The 15,330-nt window shown below is 51.2% G+C and overlaps 2 protein-coding genes across 4 annotated transcripts; one reads left to right on the top strand and one right to left on the bottom strand.

Moving 5' to 3' along the window:
* Positions 1–74: 74 nt before the first annotated feature.
* Positions 75–8,794, top strand: LOC122363353. Of its 2 annotated transcripts, none has more exons than XM_043332527.1 (12): positions 75–99; positions 1,259–1,326; positions 1,653–1,917; positions 2,206–2,723; positions 3,104–3,202; positions 3,434–3,534; positions 4,068–4,218; positions 4,514–4,705; positions 5,587–5,693; positions 7,208–7,378; positions 7,644–7,783; positions 7,980–8,794. In XM_043332527.1, exons 2-12 carry the CDS (start codon positions 1,311–1,313, stop codon positions 8,359–8,361), a joined length of 2,142 nt encoding a protein of 713 aa, XP_043188462.1. In that variant the 5' UTR covers positions 75–99; positions 1,259–1,310; the 3' UTR covers positions 8,362–8,794. The 2 variants fall into 2 exon arrangements, with proteins under 2 accessions (XP_043188462.1, XP_043188461.1); XM_043332526.1 differs by lacking the exon at positions 75–99 and adding an exon at positions 128–221.
* Positions 8,795–9,532: 738 nt separating this feature from the next.
* On the bottom strand, positions 9,533–15,172 carry LOC122363354 (peroxisomal membrane protein PMP34-like). Of its 2 annotated transcripts, XM_043332528.1 has the most exons (9): positions 14,926–15,172; positions 14,022–14,082; positions 13,405–13,617; positions 12,841–12,987; positions 12,566–12,696; positions 12,123–12,239; positions 11,156–11,269; positions 10,758–10,828; positions 9,533–10,483 (listed from the first exon to the last, which is right to left on the bottom strand). In XM_043332528.1, the coding sequence occupies exons 1-9, from the start codon at positions 14,989–14,991 to the stop codon at positions 10,342–10,344; spliced, it is 1,062 nt and encodes a 353-aa protein (XP_043188463.1). In that variant the 5' UTR covers positions 14,992–15,172; the 3' UTR covers positions 9,533–10,341. The 2 variants fall into 2 exon arrangements, with proteins under 2 accessions (XP_043188463.1, XP_043188464.1); XM_043332529.1 differs by lacking the exon at positions 11,156–11,269 and having other exon boundaries at positions 14,926–15,164.
* Positions 15,173–15,330: the final 158 nt, after the last annotated feature.

The raw sequence follows: 15,330 nt of genomic DNA, 5'->3' as shown, positions 1-15,330 counted from the left end.
TCCGTTTTTGTCATTTTTTCCACGAATGTGGTGCTGGAATCCGAATCCGAATTTGAAGCCAACTTTATGAACGTCAGAAAGTTCACGATAATTTTGGCGGTGAGTGCGTTATAAACGCCGTAGAATTATTGCAATTATTTGAATTTTCTGCTCTGTGATGGGCGGATTTATTGGATTGGGATGTTTATATAAATGGCTATTTTTATGAGACAGTTTTGGATGTAAGTCATTCTGATGCTTGTAAGATTGAGTTTTTAGTGTCTTGTTGCCTAACTCAAGGGAGGCTCTTATGATTTTATATTTCAATTCGGGCCAACGGTTTGGGTTGCAAAATTGTTGAAATTAGGTAGGTATTGCAAGATTTGCTTTGACCTAATCATTATGGCAAAGAGTTTGTTGAAATTCTGATAAGCATTCTTGAAGCTTTTGGGTTCCAACTTCAGAGCTCGTCCAGTCCCGGAGGCTGACAAGCTGCAGCGGACTGCTGGCGGTGGCTGTTCAGCCCTTGGGTGCTTCTAGCAGTGTGCACCACTTACACTGAGTTCCCAAAAAAGATAACACTATGAAAAAACAATAGCCTGCAGAGTCTTAAAATTTAGAGTTACAACCTACAATAGTTTGAAATATTATTAAAAAATACCATAATTTGTGTCACCATCAATTATCAAATATATGACCTCAGGCCACCTGCCCCAAATGGCCACCCTGCTGGCACGGCTGGTATGGTAGCTATGCTGCTGCGCTGCGGAGTGTGGTACCTTCTGGTTGAGGCTTGACCTCTCGGTGATGCTAGGAGTAGGTGATGCCTGTGTTGAATGACATTATGAGTGGCACCACAGAACCACCACCTGGCTTTGCCTGAGTGGGGTTCATTGGTGATCTTTTTCATTGAAAATGAAATGTAAGCAATTGATTAGAAGAATTGAACTTCTGGCTTGCTTAACAGCTTAGGTTTTTCAGGAGTTACACTGTGCGCAATATTGCACTTGGGTACAATCCCCAGCAGTGTCTAGATCAGGTCCTGTGCTTTTAATTTGCCACAATGCCATGAAAAGGGCCACTGGACAGTCATTTCATGTCAGTTCTTTCAAATGATGCATTGTTGTGGAATATGACCCAACTCTATTGATACAGCAAATTATGATGACTTGCTTTTAAAACATCTATATGTTTTCTTGATCTGTTTTGAAGTTGGTGTTCTTTTCATATGTATCTACCTACTTAAGTTAACATATTTATTTCATTTTTGGTTTTCTAGGATTTTGTTACCAGCTTACATCCAGTGAGGATCTTCCACTGCAGTGTCATCAATGTCTACATCTGAAGGTAAAGTGATTCTTTTGGCAATAGCTGTGTGCCTTATTGGTTTATGTGTTTGACCTCATACTGGCTGTTTTATTTTGTTTTTATGCATTTTTTGTTTAATCACATTCATAATGAAAAATGGAGAGATATTTGTACTTTTTGCATTTTTCCTTCATAATGACTTACAAGCCACACAATATATGTTTCTGCTGTTAGCCATGCAAAGCTGACAGATCACACATCTCCTGTTATTTCCTCCACCAGTGAAGCTGACAGATCACACCTGTCCTGTTATTTCCTCCACCAGTGAAGCTGACAGATCACACATCTGTTATTTCCTCCACCAGTGAAGTCTGCGAGCACTGCTGAGGCCATGGAGGTGGACGAGCCGGCGGCGGGCCCGAGCGGCGCCTCAGCGGCCATGCCCGACCTGGACCGTGTCGTACTGGACGTGTCGGACAGTGAGGACGAGCGTGACGAGTTCGGGCTGGTGGAGACGGCGCTGAGCCAGGCGTTACGGCCCGTGCTGCGCCGCTGTGACGACGTGCTGGAGGACCCGGACAGTGTGCAGGTGTCGGCCATCACCTCGGAGCAGCGCCGCGCGCTCGGCAGGTCAGTGACGGACGGAGGTACAGACGGCCGCTCCGGGCGCTACCGCCGACAAGAAACGGGTGGTCACTGGTCAGATGACGTAGTTCCGTACTTTTCACTTGGTCGCCGTACTGACGTGATCGTGTCAATGATTATTGTTTGTTTGTATTATGTTGCCACATGTACCATGTTTGTCACTGTCATTTTTCTTGTGCTCGGATGAATAACTGTAGATGCTCGGTAAGTTTAGGTTAGTCTGAGATTCGTGAGTTGATCTTATTTGACACCACATTCTGTCTGACTGCTCAGGGTGGACGGCGACGGCACGGGCCCGCGGGCGGAGATCGTCACCGACTTTGTCAAACTGGAGGTGGAGGAACACGAGCTGGAGGAGGAGCCGGCCGACGGCGACCCGGCCTGGACCATCTCGGAGACGTTCAGCACGCCGCGCGCCGAGGACCACACCGGCTACGGCCGGCCCTACAAGACCACCTCGGTGGACCGGCGCGCGCGCGGCCGCGGTGTGCGCGTGGCCACCACTCCGGGCGTGGCGCCCAGCCGCGGCCGCGGCTCGCCGGTGGGCCGCGGACGGGCGCCGGCCACCCCGGGCCGAGGCCGGGCGCGCGGCAGGGGGCGCGGCAGCCGCGGGCGGGGCCGTGGTCGTGGGCAGATCCAGATCCAGCCCTCGCCCGGGGTGGTTCATCTGCAGGCGGGCCGGCCGGTCAATAAGCTGAACGGCCCGATCGAGGTGCTGCTGCTGCCCGAGCGCGAGCTGCGAGTGGCCGTGGTGCGTGATCGGCTGGTGCTCCAGTGGATCGACGAAAATGGTGAGGACGAGAGTGGCCCGGGCCAGGAGAACGGGAGAGAGACTGGCCCATCATATGTAGGTCCGGGAATAGGGGACGTATCCATACCGTAAGTGATAGCGTAGCCGCTTGCAGGCTCACATCGTTAAATTACGCTTCTTTCCCCTTGAAGTGGTTGTATTTTGGATATTTCTTACTGCTCTATTTTTTTCCTAAAAATAATTTGTGACCTCTCCTGCTTTATATTCAGTGTACCTTTCTTTTGATCTGTAACAAGATGGATACTAAGCTATTCTTACAGGGTAGTGTATTGGTAAGTTATTCACGTTTACTCGCAATACGTCCCGGTCTGGCTCAGCCAGCGGTGACAGATAAGTTAACGACTGATTTCCTTCCGGCAGTCACCGAGACCGTGCCATCCTACAACGTGCTCACCTTCATGGAACTGGTGAAAATCAAGGAGGCACTCACCAAAATGGTGGAGAAATGCAACAGAGATGGTGAGTTTTAAACACGTCATGCTATCCTTAGCTGGTGTAATGACTGTGCTAGCTACGAAATCTGTTGCGACAATTTTGTCGTCACATATTTTACAGATGAATGATTTATCTTTTTACCCTACACACAGCACATTTTAATGATTAATGCGTATGTGTGTCGTCAGTCGTGTATTCTGACGTTTTGTAAAAACGACAGCACTAACACCAGTTCGCTATTCGTCTGTCCGGCAGGTCCCGACGAGCACGTGCCGCGCCTGCGCACCGCCCGGCGTACCGCTATCTCGTGGGTGGAGACTCGGCTGAGGGCCGAGGCGCAGGGAGACATCGTGCCGGTGGGTGTCGGGCCAGCGACAGGGGTCACTGGTCGGATGAAAGGACCGTCCTGCCAATCTGATCTCTGGGCTCTGATATGATATTACTGTCGGGATGTGAATGGTTGTTTCTGTAGGCATTGATTTTATGGTGTGACTTAAATGCAGTCAAGTCTGCTAAGGGGTTAGTATCCAAATTCCAAATTGTCCATTCGAATGCAGGTTATCATCTTAAAGGGACTATCTCACCTTCAAAAAAGTACCATTTAGGATTCTGAAATGTTACTCATGATATTGTGACGAATTCTGCAAGTTTTTACGCGTTTTCATTGTATACTTTTTGAGATATTGCGACTTTTATATTTCATCGTGACGTCATTTAGATCGGATCTGTGACGTAATGAAGGATTTACTTCATGTCAATGTGGGGGAAATTTGGCAGCAAATATAGGTATTTGCTCTCAAATATGACGCGGCTCATACAATAACAAGTGTCTCTGATTAGCTTATTCGTAAATCGCTATTCGTAGCTTATTCGTAAATCGCCCCGGCAGAGCACCCACGGCAAACAGGGCAAATCCAAGTACGACGCGCTGCCGGGCCCGCCGACGCCGGTGACGCCGTCCTCGAAGGTGGGCGGCTCGGCGCTGGGCGACACTCCGCGCGGCCGCGGCCGACCGCTGCTGCCCAAATCGGCCTCCGTCGGTGAGTCGGGTGCTCTCTGCAGTCCTCTATCCTTCACTCAGGTTAATGGTAAAGCGTTAGATGACAGCTGAGATCGCAAATTGTGCAGTTGATGATATTGTTTCCCGCCTACCCGGGTGGTTAGCGTGTTAATTTCATTTACATCCTACCTTACGATAAGTTATTTGCTTTGATCGCAAAGTAGATTACGTGTCTATAGATATCGCTAATGCTTCACGTCAGCCCCACCCCTCAACTCTGCTCCCGCCCGCGGCCCCACCGTCTCCCTGACACCGACCCACCCACTGTGCGCCAGGTCCGCCGGTCCTGCGCGCCGCGCTGACCGGCTCGCGCCAGGCCACGCTGCCCGGTCAGACGCCAGCGCCGGTGGATGACTCGGATGACCCCGACTACGACCCGACCCTCAGCGACGGCTCCGTGCCCATGAAGCCGCGCAAACCGCAAACTCCGCGGGCGCAGACGCAGCCGGCCAACCTGCCCACCAACCGTGAGTAACTGCCGAGGGACGGGGAGCAGGGTAACAGCTGGTGAGGGACGTTGGCTCCGAGGTAGTACCGCGGTCACCGGTCGGGTGTTGCTTCTAGTAAATGAGAAAGCTGCCTGGCTTGTTACATGATTTTCTTTAGCCGCAACTGCAGGGTCCGTTTAACATACGGTCTTCGATGTCGGGGTCTCTGCGCAGGTCAGTCGGGGTCTTGGTTGGAACGCGCGCACGTGCACGGCCAACTTTTACGTTCGCAGCGGCAAAATTGTAATTTTGAAAAGCAAAAATAGTAAGCAATGCGCTCTAATATAGTCTTTTATTGCCAAAAAGACTTTATGCTGTAAGATTCTGCACTTTGTAATGGGACTCGGTTTTGTCTTGTGCTTGTCGCCATTGTGCTGACCGCTGATGTGAAAACGGGGTCTACTTCACCGAGGTGCTTTGCGATATTAGTCCACGTGCAGCCTGTCGACGTTTCCGCTTTGACGCAGAAGATGTTAACAAAAGGCTATCACCGATCAAGGTCACCTGAACCTGATGGTGGTCGGTTTTCCCAAGGGGTTTTCCAGGAAGGAGTGGGGTGGGAGACGATATTTTTTTGCGTGGGTGTGCTTGGTGTGTGTCATTAGAGGTGTATAGCTCTATCGCTAGTTCTATCGCTATCTTCGCAATGCAAGATCAAAATAAAGACGGTGAGTTGATGCCATCGCGTGGGAAATGTTCGTTTCCAATTTCCATTTGTATTGTTGGCCAATGTAACAACTCATGCTTAGTACTGTTGATCATTGCCCAACTCTTATCTATCGACAGTCGCTTTTATCAGGTGTCTTGAAAGGGAGGGAACGGTTGACGGCTGTGTCGTCATGTGACTGGTGCTGTTGCAGCGTTCGGCTCGGCCCGGCTGGTGAACATCAACACCCAGGTGAAGAACCCCAAGTCGAGCCGCGACATCGTCATCCTGCAGGCCAAGCTGCGCGACCTGCAGAACGTGGTGAGTGTGGAACAGAGCTGGTGGAACATCATGGTGCCCTCTTTCGTACCGCTGACACATATCATTCGGCATTTGGCAAGGTCCTATATCACTTGGCTGTGTTCTGACCAAATCCCCTCACTTCTTTAACCCGCGCATGACTGGGGTATTTTCCATAACGCGAGTGACTGGGGGGGGGGGCTCTCCAGAGCCCCCCCCCCTCCTATCTCCGAAACTACCGCGCCGATCGTGAAAATTCAAACGGCGTCTGATAGCCCTGGAAAAACTGTCGAGCGAAGCCTGTTTTCATTGACCTCGAGGTCACCGATGACGTCACAGGTCAGGTCAAAGTAAAAATTATCGACATTTTTGCTAGTCCACAATTTAGGCTCTGACCGCCGGACCGCCGGTCCGATCAGGCTCATTTTTTGTTTACGCACTCCTTTACGGATGCCTTAGATACCCTGAGGGTACCGAACTTTCATTTGAATTTTTAAGGTTAAGACCAGGTCATCCTAGGTCACGAAAATTGTATATCATGTATCGGTCACGTGACGCATATCTTATGGTCCATTTTACTCGTAGATTTTGAAAATAGTGTCGTCTGTGTCATTTGAGGTCATTGTCAGCTGAATTTACCGGAGGTCAGGTCACTTTCAGGTCAGAAAAGGTCAAATTTTGAAAATGAAATTTTTCAACAAAAAAGGTGCCTATCAGATGCAGTTTGAGCTCAGGAACACGATGGTGCCATTTATATTGCTGTAGGACGTCAAAAACGTACTGAAAAATGAATTTGAAAAAACATAAAATTGTAAAATTTTGACAATAATGCGAATAACTTGGCTATTTTTGAAGACATTGGGATAAAACTTGCAAAGGTGGTTCATCAGTGTGTGCTCTATCACATATATTCCGGTTTTTGCGAAAAGTCAAAAACTTTTTGAAAAAAAAATAAAAAAAAATATTTTTGTAATTGTAAATACATATTTTTCAAAATTTTCACAAATTCGAAAATTCGAGATAGTAGTTTGATAGCTACTTGTATTTGCAGTCAACTCATGCAAAGAAAATGGATCTAGCTTTAAAACAGCTCTTGAGAGCGTTTGCCGTAATTCAGTATTTTGCATGAAAATCGGCCGACATGACGTCACTCTGACGTCATTTCCGGCCAAACTATGGTAGCTAGAAAGTTGAAATTTTTCACAAGGTGCTTAATTGATGCCTCTGAGGGTACCGCAAGTTTCGTGTTGATCCGTCAAACGGTTTAGAAAATATTGCTGAAAAACGGGAGGGGGCTCTGTAGAGCCCCCCTCCCCCCCAGTCATGCGCGGGTTAATGTTTTAAACGTGACGTCACCATCAGCTGCAGGACTCTGGCACAGTGGACGTTCGCCAGTGATTACCGCGGTGCACTCCCGCCAGTAGGGTTGTGGCCATGCTCTTCCTGTCTAGGTGTGATCGAATGTGTCCCCAGTCTATGCTTTGTCGGTTGTCCCCGTCGTATCTCTGTATGACCGGGTGTGTCTGCGGTGACAGGGTGCCGAGCTGCGCCGCGCCGTCGACTACTTCAGCGTCGAGGCCCAGAAGGACAAGGGCAAGATCAACCGGCTGAAGAACGAGGGCGTCGTGCTGGAGAAGAAGCTGAAGGAACTGGAGGCCAGCATCCTGGGCAACTCGCCCAGCGTCCTCATCAGCCTGCTGGACAAGGTCAGAGCGCTGCCCCCCACCGAACCCTGTTGGCCTCGGCGATCCTTGTCTGTCATCAGTGTATTGATTTGTCTATGCGCTGTAAACCGTTCAGCTACACGAACCCACGGGACCACTGTATTGCCAATTGCCTATCTGTTTAGCAATGTGTTCATACGAGACCTTAGCATCGCCATACGGATCTGTTCAGTGTGGATAACTCCCACACGCCCCGCCAACGCTACCAATGCCCTGATTCTGACCAAACGTGTCTGGCACGGCGCAGGATAAGCGTAAGGCGCTGACGGCCAGCGACGAGGCCGTCCTCGAGTGTGGCGAGCTGCTTAGCGAGGTCGGCTCCAGCAACTACGCCTTCGTCGTGGGACAGGGCCTGCCGCTGCTCTCCGCCAAGGAGCTCGAGGAAAAGTAAGTGGCGGTGGCGAAAAGAATGGATGCTGACGATTTTTTTTCTGGTTGTGCTTTGTGGTGCCGAATTTCAGTTACCTACTGTAATGGTGATAAGAATTAGGTAGCATTTCACAGCAGTCTGCAGTGGTCGGCCCTGGCCGTGCCGCTCACCTACCGCTAGTAACCCGTGCCCCTCCCCTCTGCCCCTGTACAGGACGCGCGGCGCGACAATGGACTGGAGTCTGGACCAGGCGGAGCTGGTGGCCGCCGCGGCGCCCGTCACGCCGGTGGCCGGCCGCGGCCGGGGCAGGAAGAGGAAGCGGGCCGCCGTGGACCCGGGCGCGGCTGTGGACGCCGCCGTGGAGGCAGTGGTGTCGGGTGCCGGCGGTGCCGGCGGCGGCGGCGGCGGTGGTGGTGGCGGCGGCGCGGAGCGCAGCACACCACAGGCCACTGTGGGAACGGTGGACGGCTCGGAGCACATCAGCCTGCCGCAGGAGGTGCTGGAGCAGGTGATGAACGGCAAGGGCTACCTGGTGGACGAGAACGGCGAGCGGCTCGAGATCAGGGTGCTCGGCGACCAGGTGCAGGCGCAGTAGCGCCGCCGGCGGAGCGGAACAGTACCTAAACAGCGGCGGCTGGACGCGGGGAGCAACGGCGTGCGCGAGAGCGTGGGGATATCGGCGTCAGTCAGTCGATGTGAGTCCGTGCGAGCGCTGCCGTCTGACCGCAGCGCGCCGCCGGACAGTCCCCGTACCCCGCCGGCAGCGGCCCGGGGTACGGAGTGATGGCCATTGCCGGCGCGGTGCCCCGGCCCCAGTCAGCCGGCGGGCAGGGACGGTGCGCGCCCTCAGTGCCCCGCGAGGCGCACCGCGCACAGACGGAGGGCCGGCGCCGTCCGGTGGCCAACCGAGCCGGCGCCGACGTCACCCCTCATACCCACAGTTCATCGGCCCATGCTGCAGCATGTCATCACTCATACCGGCGGTGTACATACAAGTATTCATTCGTTATCGGAACCAGCGTGTTTGTGGTGGAATGGCTGACGGGAATGACATTCTCGGTTTGACACGTACGCAGTCGACAAAACGCCGAAACGGCATAATCAAATGGTTTATAAACAAACGATACGACTGAGCCGGCCGCGTTTTAGCGAGTCAGCGTGGACCCGACCCAGCCAGAAGTCAGCCTCATTTTCACGCCTTTCACCCTGGTCGAACGTGGCTCAGCTGGTGCCGTGTCTTATCACACTGCACGGTAACTGTAGGGAGGGGCGGCCGGTGTGGCGCGTGCGATAACTGGCGATCCGTGGGGTATATAAGGTATATTGGGCGCTACATGGTACGGCCGTTGCCTGAGATCAGTGCCAGTGAATATTCTATTCATTAGGTGTGGCATTCGGACAATGTGCTGGCTTCTACCAGTCAAGTTCACGGTTCAGGCACATAAATGTTAGCTATGTTTTAGGACTAGGGGAACGCATGTCAGGAGTGGGTCACCACTAACTACATAGTGGTCAGACACGACAAATGATAGTTATTCGTATACCCACTATCGCAGTAAATGAATCTTGTCACATTAAATTGCTCAGTATGAAATGTCAGATGCATTATCAACAATTACTTTGTGCTGCGTGTTCCATAGCACACCACGACATATTTTACCACACCTTCATAAGGTGAAATCAGCTTCACGAGACATGGTGACCGGGGTAGGGTTTTTCAGGCTGGGACACCCGGACGTGAATAACTAGGCAGGAAAACGACGCACTAATATTTCACCATTTATTCACTGGAATACAAGCGTAACTGCGCCCCAGAGCCAGCTCTGATTCAAAACCACCCCGCCGTCTATACACTAGCTACCGTCCCGGCCCGGTGTAACGCCAGCCGCGGCCATGTCTTGCCTGTCGAGTCTGCTGCTCGGTGCCCTTATGTATAATCACAGAATATTGACTGATCAGCGAGGGCCTGCTAAAGACACCCTCCCTCACTGACTAAGAAGAGACTGGTCATCGGACAGCAAGCTCTTTTGATCAGACATAATTGTGCTCATATCTGTAGTGAACGTATCGAAGTTGGATTAGATAAGAGGCAGGTGATCGGTGGCATAACATTGCGCTACAAGATAGCGGCCTGCGAGATGGCGAGAGGATACATCGGCGTGAAAACGCCAAAGTGCAGTGATTGATTGAGCATTGAGCAATATCCCTACAATCCAGTCCAGAGACGGGAACTTAATGTAACCGTGTCAAAGGAAAAAAAATAAACAATCATACAAATGAGGAACATGAAGTACGTAAACAACCGGATGTTTTTGACATGTTGCTATTCATGTGTGCGTTGCAAAAAAGATTAAAGCATTGAACTCGACATTGAATATCAATATTTTGAAAAATGTGTACCTTATCACTCAAATAACCACGGGTCTTCAATCTAAGTGAACAACCCGTTGCTCTTGTAATGATATGAACGGAAAAGTCTGATAAAACAATGTAACAACTATTGGACCGACGCACAATAATAATTGGAGCTCTGTAAAAATGGCACATTTGCCTACCAAGTCCCCTGTCTGTTGCCCTACCGGCGCCGCCCCAGGAGCAGCAGGAACACAAACTGGGCGATCTTCTCGTAGAGGACGAACATGAGCGCTGCGGTCAGCACCGTCTGCAGCATCTTGGCCTCCAGGCCCTTGTACACGCCGCCGGCCAGACCGCCGCGTCTGTCGACAGACAGAGACGGACGCACACTCGCAGAGGTTATTACGGAGGTGGGCACGGGAGGGTGTGCGCACAGCCGACAACCGTAACTCAGTAAATGGTCGAACGATAAGCATGGGTCGAAGAAAAGGCTGTGAACGTGACGCGGTATCCCGACCCAACCAACGTACACGCTACAGTTTTCGTATCAATTTTAATTTTAATACATTAGCGTTCTCGATATTACAGCACTGTGCCCCTAGGCTACACGGTCGACGGTCCGAAGTGTCGGCTCACCTGAAGAGCAGCGCCAGGATGCGGAGGATGCGCAGCTCCCGCCGGCCGTCGCTCCTCACCATCCCTCCCGCCTGGAGAAAACACCAGCACGTGATGATCCCTCAACAACACACCCACGAGAAGACTCAAACAAAACATACCCAGACCCCGGTCGTACCCTAGAAATCCGATCAGCAACGCAGTGTATTGTTCAACCGGGGTAATAAGATCTCTGCCTGCTGCCAGAACAGCCAAAACACGTGAAAGCACACCAATCAGGACTTTAGGACTTTTCATTAGAAGGCCTATCGGGGACCATGCAAAAGGAATCTGTCATTTTCACCACCGTTACACCAAGGGTGCCTGCTCCGTTTAGACGGCCACCACTGGAGACTAACCAGAGCAGCGGTGCGACTGACCTGTCCTCCACGTGCTGGGGATTCGGGCGGACCGGGGACGGGACTAAGGTGTGGTGCCGACCGGCGACCTCGGCGACGGCGCGCCCGGCGGAAGGACAGGCGCAACGGAACGTACTGATGACAGGTGCAGGAAATGGAAACGAAAGGACCCGGCGGTTACTGCAGGAAGGAGTTGGGTCTTCTAGTCTAAGTTGCCAGTCTTTTCGTCCTAGTTAAACAAATAATAATGATAAGGAAGGACTTTGCCAAATTTTAGGGGTTCAAAGAACGGACAACTCTTTGAAGCGATCCGCACTTTTCTTTGGGCTCTGGGCAGCCGAATTCGTTCTCTGGAAGATGTTTAACTTTATGGCTTTTTAAAATAAATATAAATATGGTTATTGATCCGCACTAATGTCTCAATGCGTTCTCACTGAGAGATTAGTAAGCATAGCACAGATTACGTAAAGCATGGTCCATTAACATTTACTGTATAAACGAGCCAACTGGATTGAAAAAAAAAAAAACGGAAAGACGATAAAGACAGTATAGGTGGATACTGAATCCACTTAGTTGGCGGTGAGTCTGCTTTGCCGACCATCTCCGAGTCATACAGTCCACCGGTCACTGTGGCCTTATCTACACGACCGGCCTGCCGCCGCGCCGCCAATCTCTCCAGGCTCCGGAGTGTCCCGCTATCTCAGAGTATCTGGGACAGTCCAGGTACCGACTGCTGTGTATCGCGGCACGGGACTACCAACGTACGATAACGGCCCGCAGAATTGGCTACGACCGATGCCAATGTAGCTGCAAATACGAATGTGAACGCGAGCATTAGTTTGAGCGATACGTCCCACGTTGACTGACTATCCTTTCATAAGGCTTGTAGGTATGTTTCGGGGTTATGTGACTAAATAAGTTAGCAATACACTGTGTTGAAAGCTAATGTTTGATACGCCACTAAAATGCGGCAGCGTCATTCACTCACCCTGAGCTGAGCCTGGACGGCCTGCAGCGGGTACGTGACCAGAGTGGCCAGCGCCTTGGCCGCTGCACCGCACAGGAATACCTGGGTGACCGACAGCGGCACCCCCGGGTGCAGCCGCTGTGGGTGGGGTGGGGGTACAGTCACACCCCTCTGGGATACACCTGGGTGACCGACAACGGCACCCCCGGGTGCAGCCGCTGTGGGTGGGCTAAAGGAATACGGTTACACTCGCCTGGAACATTCGTACAATCTCCACCGGTTTATTCCGTGATAAAAGCATGATGAAAAACGTGCATCGATCCGTTAAATCACCATCCATGCCCGAAGTTCAACGGATAACCGACGAAACCTTTCCGTCATCGCCTCCCGCAGGAGCACTGGCGACCCCAGCCGCTCGCACGGCTCTACACAGCATCCCTCGGCCGTCTGCCGTCAGCGCTCACCTCCAGGTAGCGTTTGGACGCCTCGTAGGCCACGAAGTGGACGGCCGGGTTGGAGGTAAGCAGCAGGGAGGGTACCAGGCCGTTGTAGAGGGCGGCCGTCCCCTCCTCACAGCCGATCCGTCGTACCGCGTCTGAGCGACAGGGTAACACATAATTAACGCTAGTATAGCAACTAATGAGGCGGGGAACACAACAAAAACGGCAGACCACAAAGAAAAGACTCCGATGTTCGTCAGTGGTCACTCGCGCCACTTGCTGCGTGCTTTGAGTCTCACCGAGGAGGCTGGTGTAGCGCCGGGACTGGGGTCGCTCCTGCGACTCCCGTTTGTCGCCGGCGCGGCTCCTCAGCTCGGCCACTCCTTCCATCTTCATCCGCGTGTTGGCCACCCACAGCGGGTTGGTCAGCAGCACGTTGATGCAGCCTGCGGCGCGGCACGGGAGGGAGGGGAGTCAATTTACAGAGGATACTGAACCGTCCGAACAGCAGGAATACAGTAGTCACATACTAATCCGTGGTGGGACGCCGTATGGCCGATCTCGACAGTTGCGGTACTTACGGTGCAGTGGACAGCGCCGCTGTGGGAACGTTGTGTGTCAGAAAAAGGGAACGTAGGTCCTGCCACAGCGGGAACCCTGCATCAGTGGGGTAAAGTAATGACGAAAGTGTTAAACGACACTGTTCTTAGACACTTTCGTTGGAAGACAGTAGAGGGATGTCTGGATGACGGTGTGTTATGTCATGGGCGGTTCAATCGCCTCTGAGTCATTATAGCACGACCCCGTCCTATTGGATGTGGGGGAGCCCGAGAGCTCCGCCTGTCGACCGCCGCACCACCCACCTGCCGTCATGGCCATCAGCAGATCCTTGGGCGCGCTGTGCTCCCCGACCACCAGCCGCTTCAGGCCGTGGAACGTGTAGAAGTAGACAAAGTTGGAGCAGAAGAGCGACTCGAGCACGGGACCCATGCCGCGGTACAGGGTGGGGACGCCCTCCTGGCTGACCAGCTGGGCCAGCACGGCCAGCGTCGAGTCGGCGCGCCGACCCTCCTCCACTGCCCAGACACCAGACCGGGTATCGGTCAGAGCTTACAGACACCAGACTGGGTGTCAGTCAGAGCTTACAGACACCAGAATGGGTGTCAGTCAGAGCTTACAGAGACCAGACTGGGTATCAGTCAGAGCTTACAGACACCAGACCAGGTGTCAGTCAGAGCTTACAGAGACCAGCACCTAGCATGCTATAGTAGTGCTCAGTTCAATGATCATGGATGGTATAATAGGCCATAGCTGGGGTGATGGATTATTCACAACATGGATGTGAAAATGATCAATAATATGCCAAAAATGCACTTAACTTATTTGACATACTAAAGAAAAATAAAAGCACCGTCATTAAATTCAATCAAATGCCTGAGGATCAATTAGGCACAGATCCAGATGGATGTATGAGACTTACACTGAAGTCTGGTCCTGACAGTGTCCAGAGGATATGTCAGTGACATGGCCACTGAGCTGCCCTGTGAAAAAGAAGCACCATTCACAACTGAAGTGCTGCTTGCCAATACACAGCCTGATTCTCCATGATGATATCTACACAACAGAGCAATTAGTATGCCTGCACACCTTGCAGGACCACCCTGCAGTTCCACCTGGTGGTTTACTGACCAGGTGAGTAGTAAACCAGGTGAGCAGACCCCCAGACATACCATCAATCTGCCACACCACTTGGTGCCTGTCAAACATTCCTATCCTCTCATCTCATGCAACAGGAAAGAAAACCTGACTGAACTGTGAAGTAGACTTAATTATACAAACATAGGTTACTATAGTTTCCCATCAATGTGGGTACCATTAACAAACTCAAGTTTGGCCACATTTAAGACTTGCTTATAGTCCTGGTGGCTCGTAAAATCTATTGTGAAACTTTATCAGCTTCCGCAGAAATATGGGCATATCTTTAATAACAGAATTTAGAAAGGAGCACTCATAATAAAAAGTGCAGTTTAACTAAAACTATTCATTGGCAGCCCTGGCATGTTTCATTTAATTTCACAAGGCTGTACCAGGACAGCAATTAAGCATAATACCATGTAAGACCCCCGGCCCCACCAATCCATTCCAAATACACCCTGCACACCACACCAATGAATTCTCATCTTTTTAGAATTGCAGTGTTTTGCAGTTACAACCCAACTAGCCATATGAAAATAAGTTGCGGAGACAGAAAAACGGAGACAGAAAAATTATGATGAACTGACAATATCGACCTTAGCTTCTAGGGAACAGGTTGAAATAAACCTCAATTTGACGGAATCCAAATTTTATAAAACTGAATCAAACTCTTCGAATGCAGTTCTTACCGTTGCACCTGCAATTGCATGAACCAACGTGGAATAGGAGAATAAACTGGGCTTTGAATCTGCCATTCTTGAAATAATATTTCACCACAAACTTTCGATTCAAATAAAAATTACTGGAGAGTTACAGCTAAATTCATCCAAAACTCAACTCAATCCACCCGAAAGAGACCAAGGCCAAAAGAAATGGACGTTCATTCGAGAGAGATATCGGTTACCCAATAACCCCCCATCCCCCCCCCACCACGCTCCCCACAGAGTAGTAATGTTCTACGTAAGGTGTTTACGTCAACTCGAGCAGAATCCAGCGGCACAGGCTAGCCTGTTACATGATTGGTGGTCTGTCGACTGTCACCAAAGAATTCATGAAACTTTGATCCCCAGCTTTCATTGTGCATTCCTAAATTC

Source organism: Amphibalanus amphitrite, unplaced genomic scaffold (assembly GCF_019059575.1).
Source record: "Amphibalanus amphitrite isolate SeventyFive unplaced genomic scaffold, NRLGWU_Aamphi_draft 000617F_arrow, whole genome shotgun sequence".
NCBI classification, from domain to species: Eukaryota; Metazoa; Arthropoda; class Thecostraca; order Balanomorpha; family Balanidae; genus Amphibalanus; species Amphibalanus amphitrite.
The sequence above is the reverse complement of the archived record's forward strand: the minus strand, read 5'-3'. Positions and strand labels throughout refer to the sequence as shown.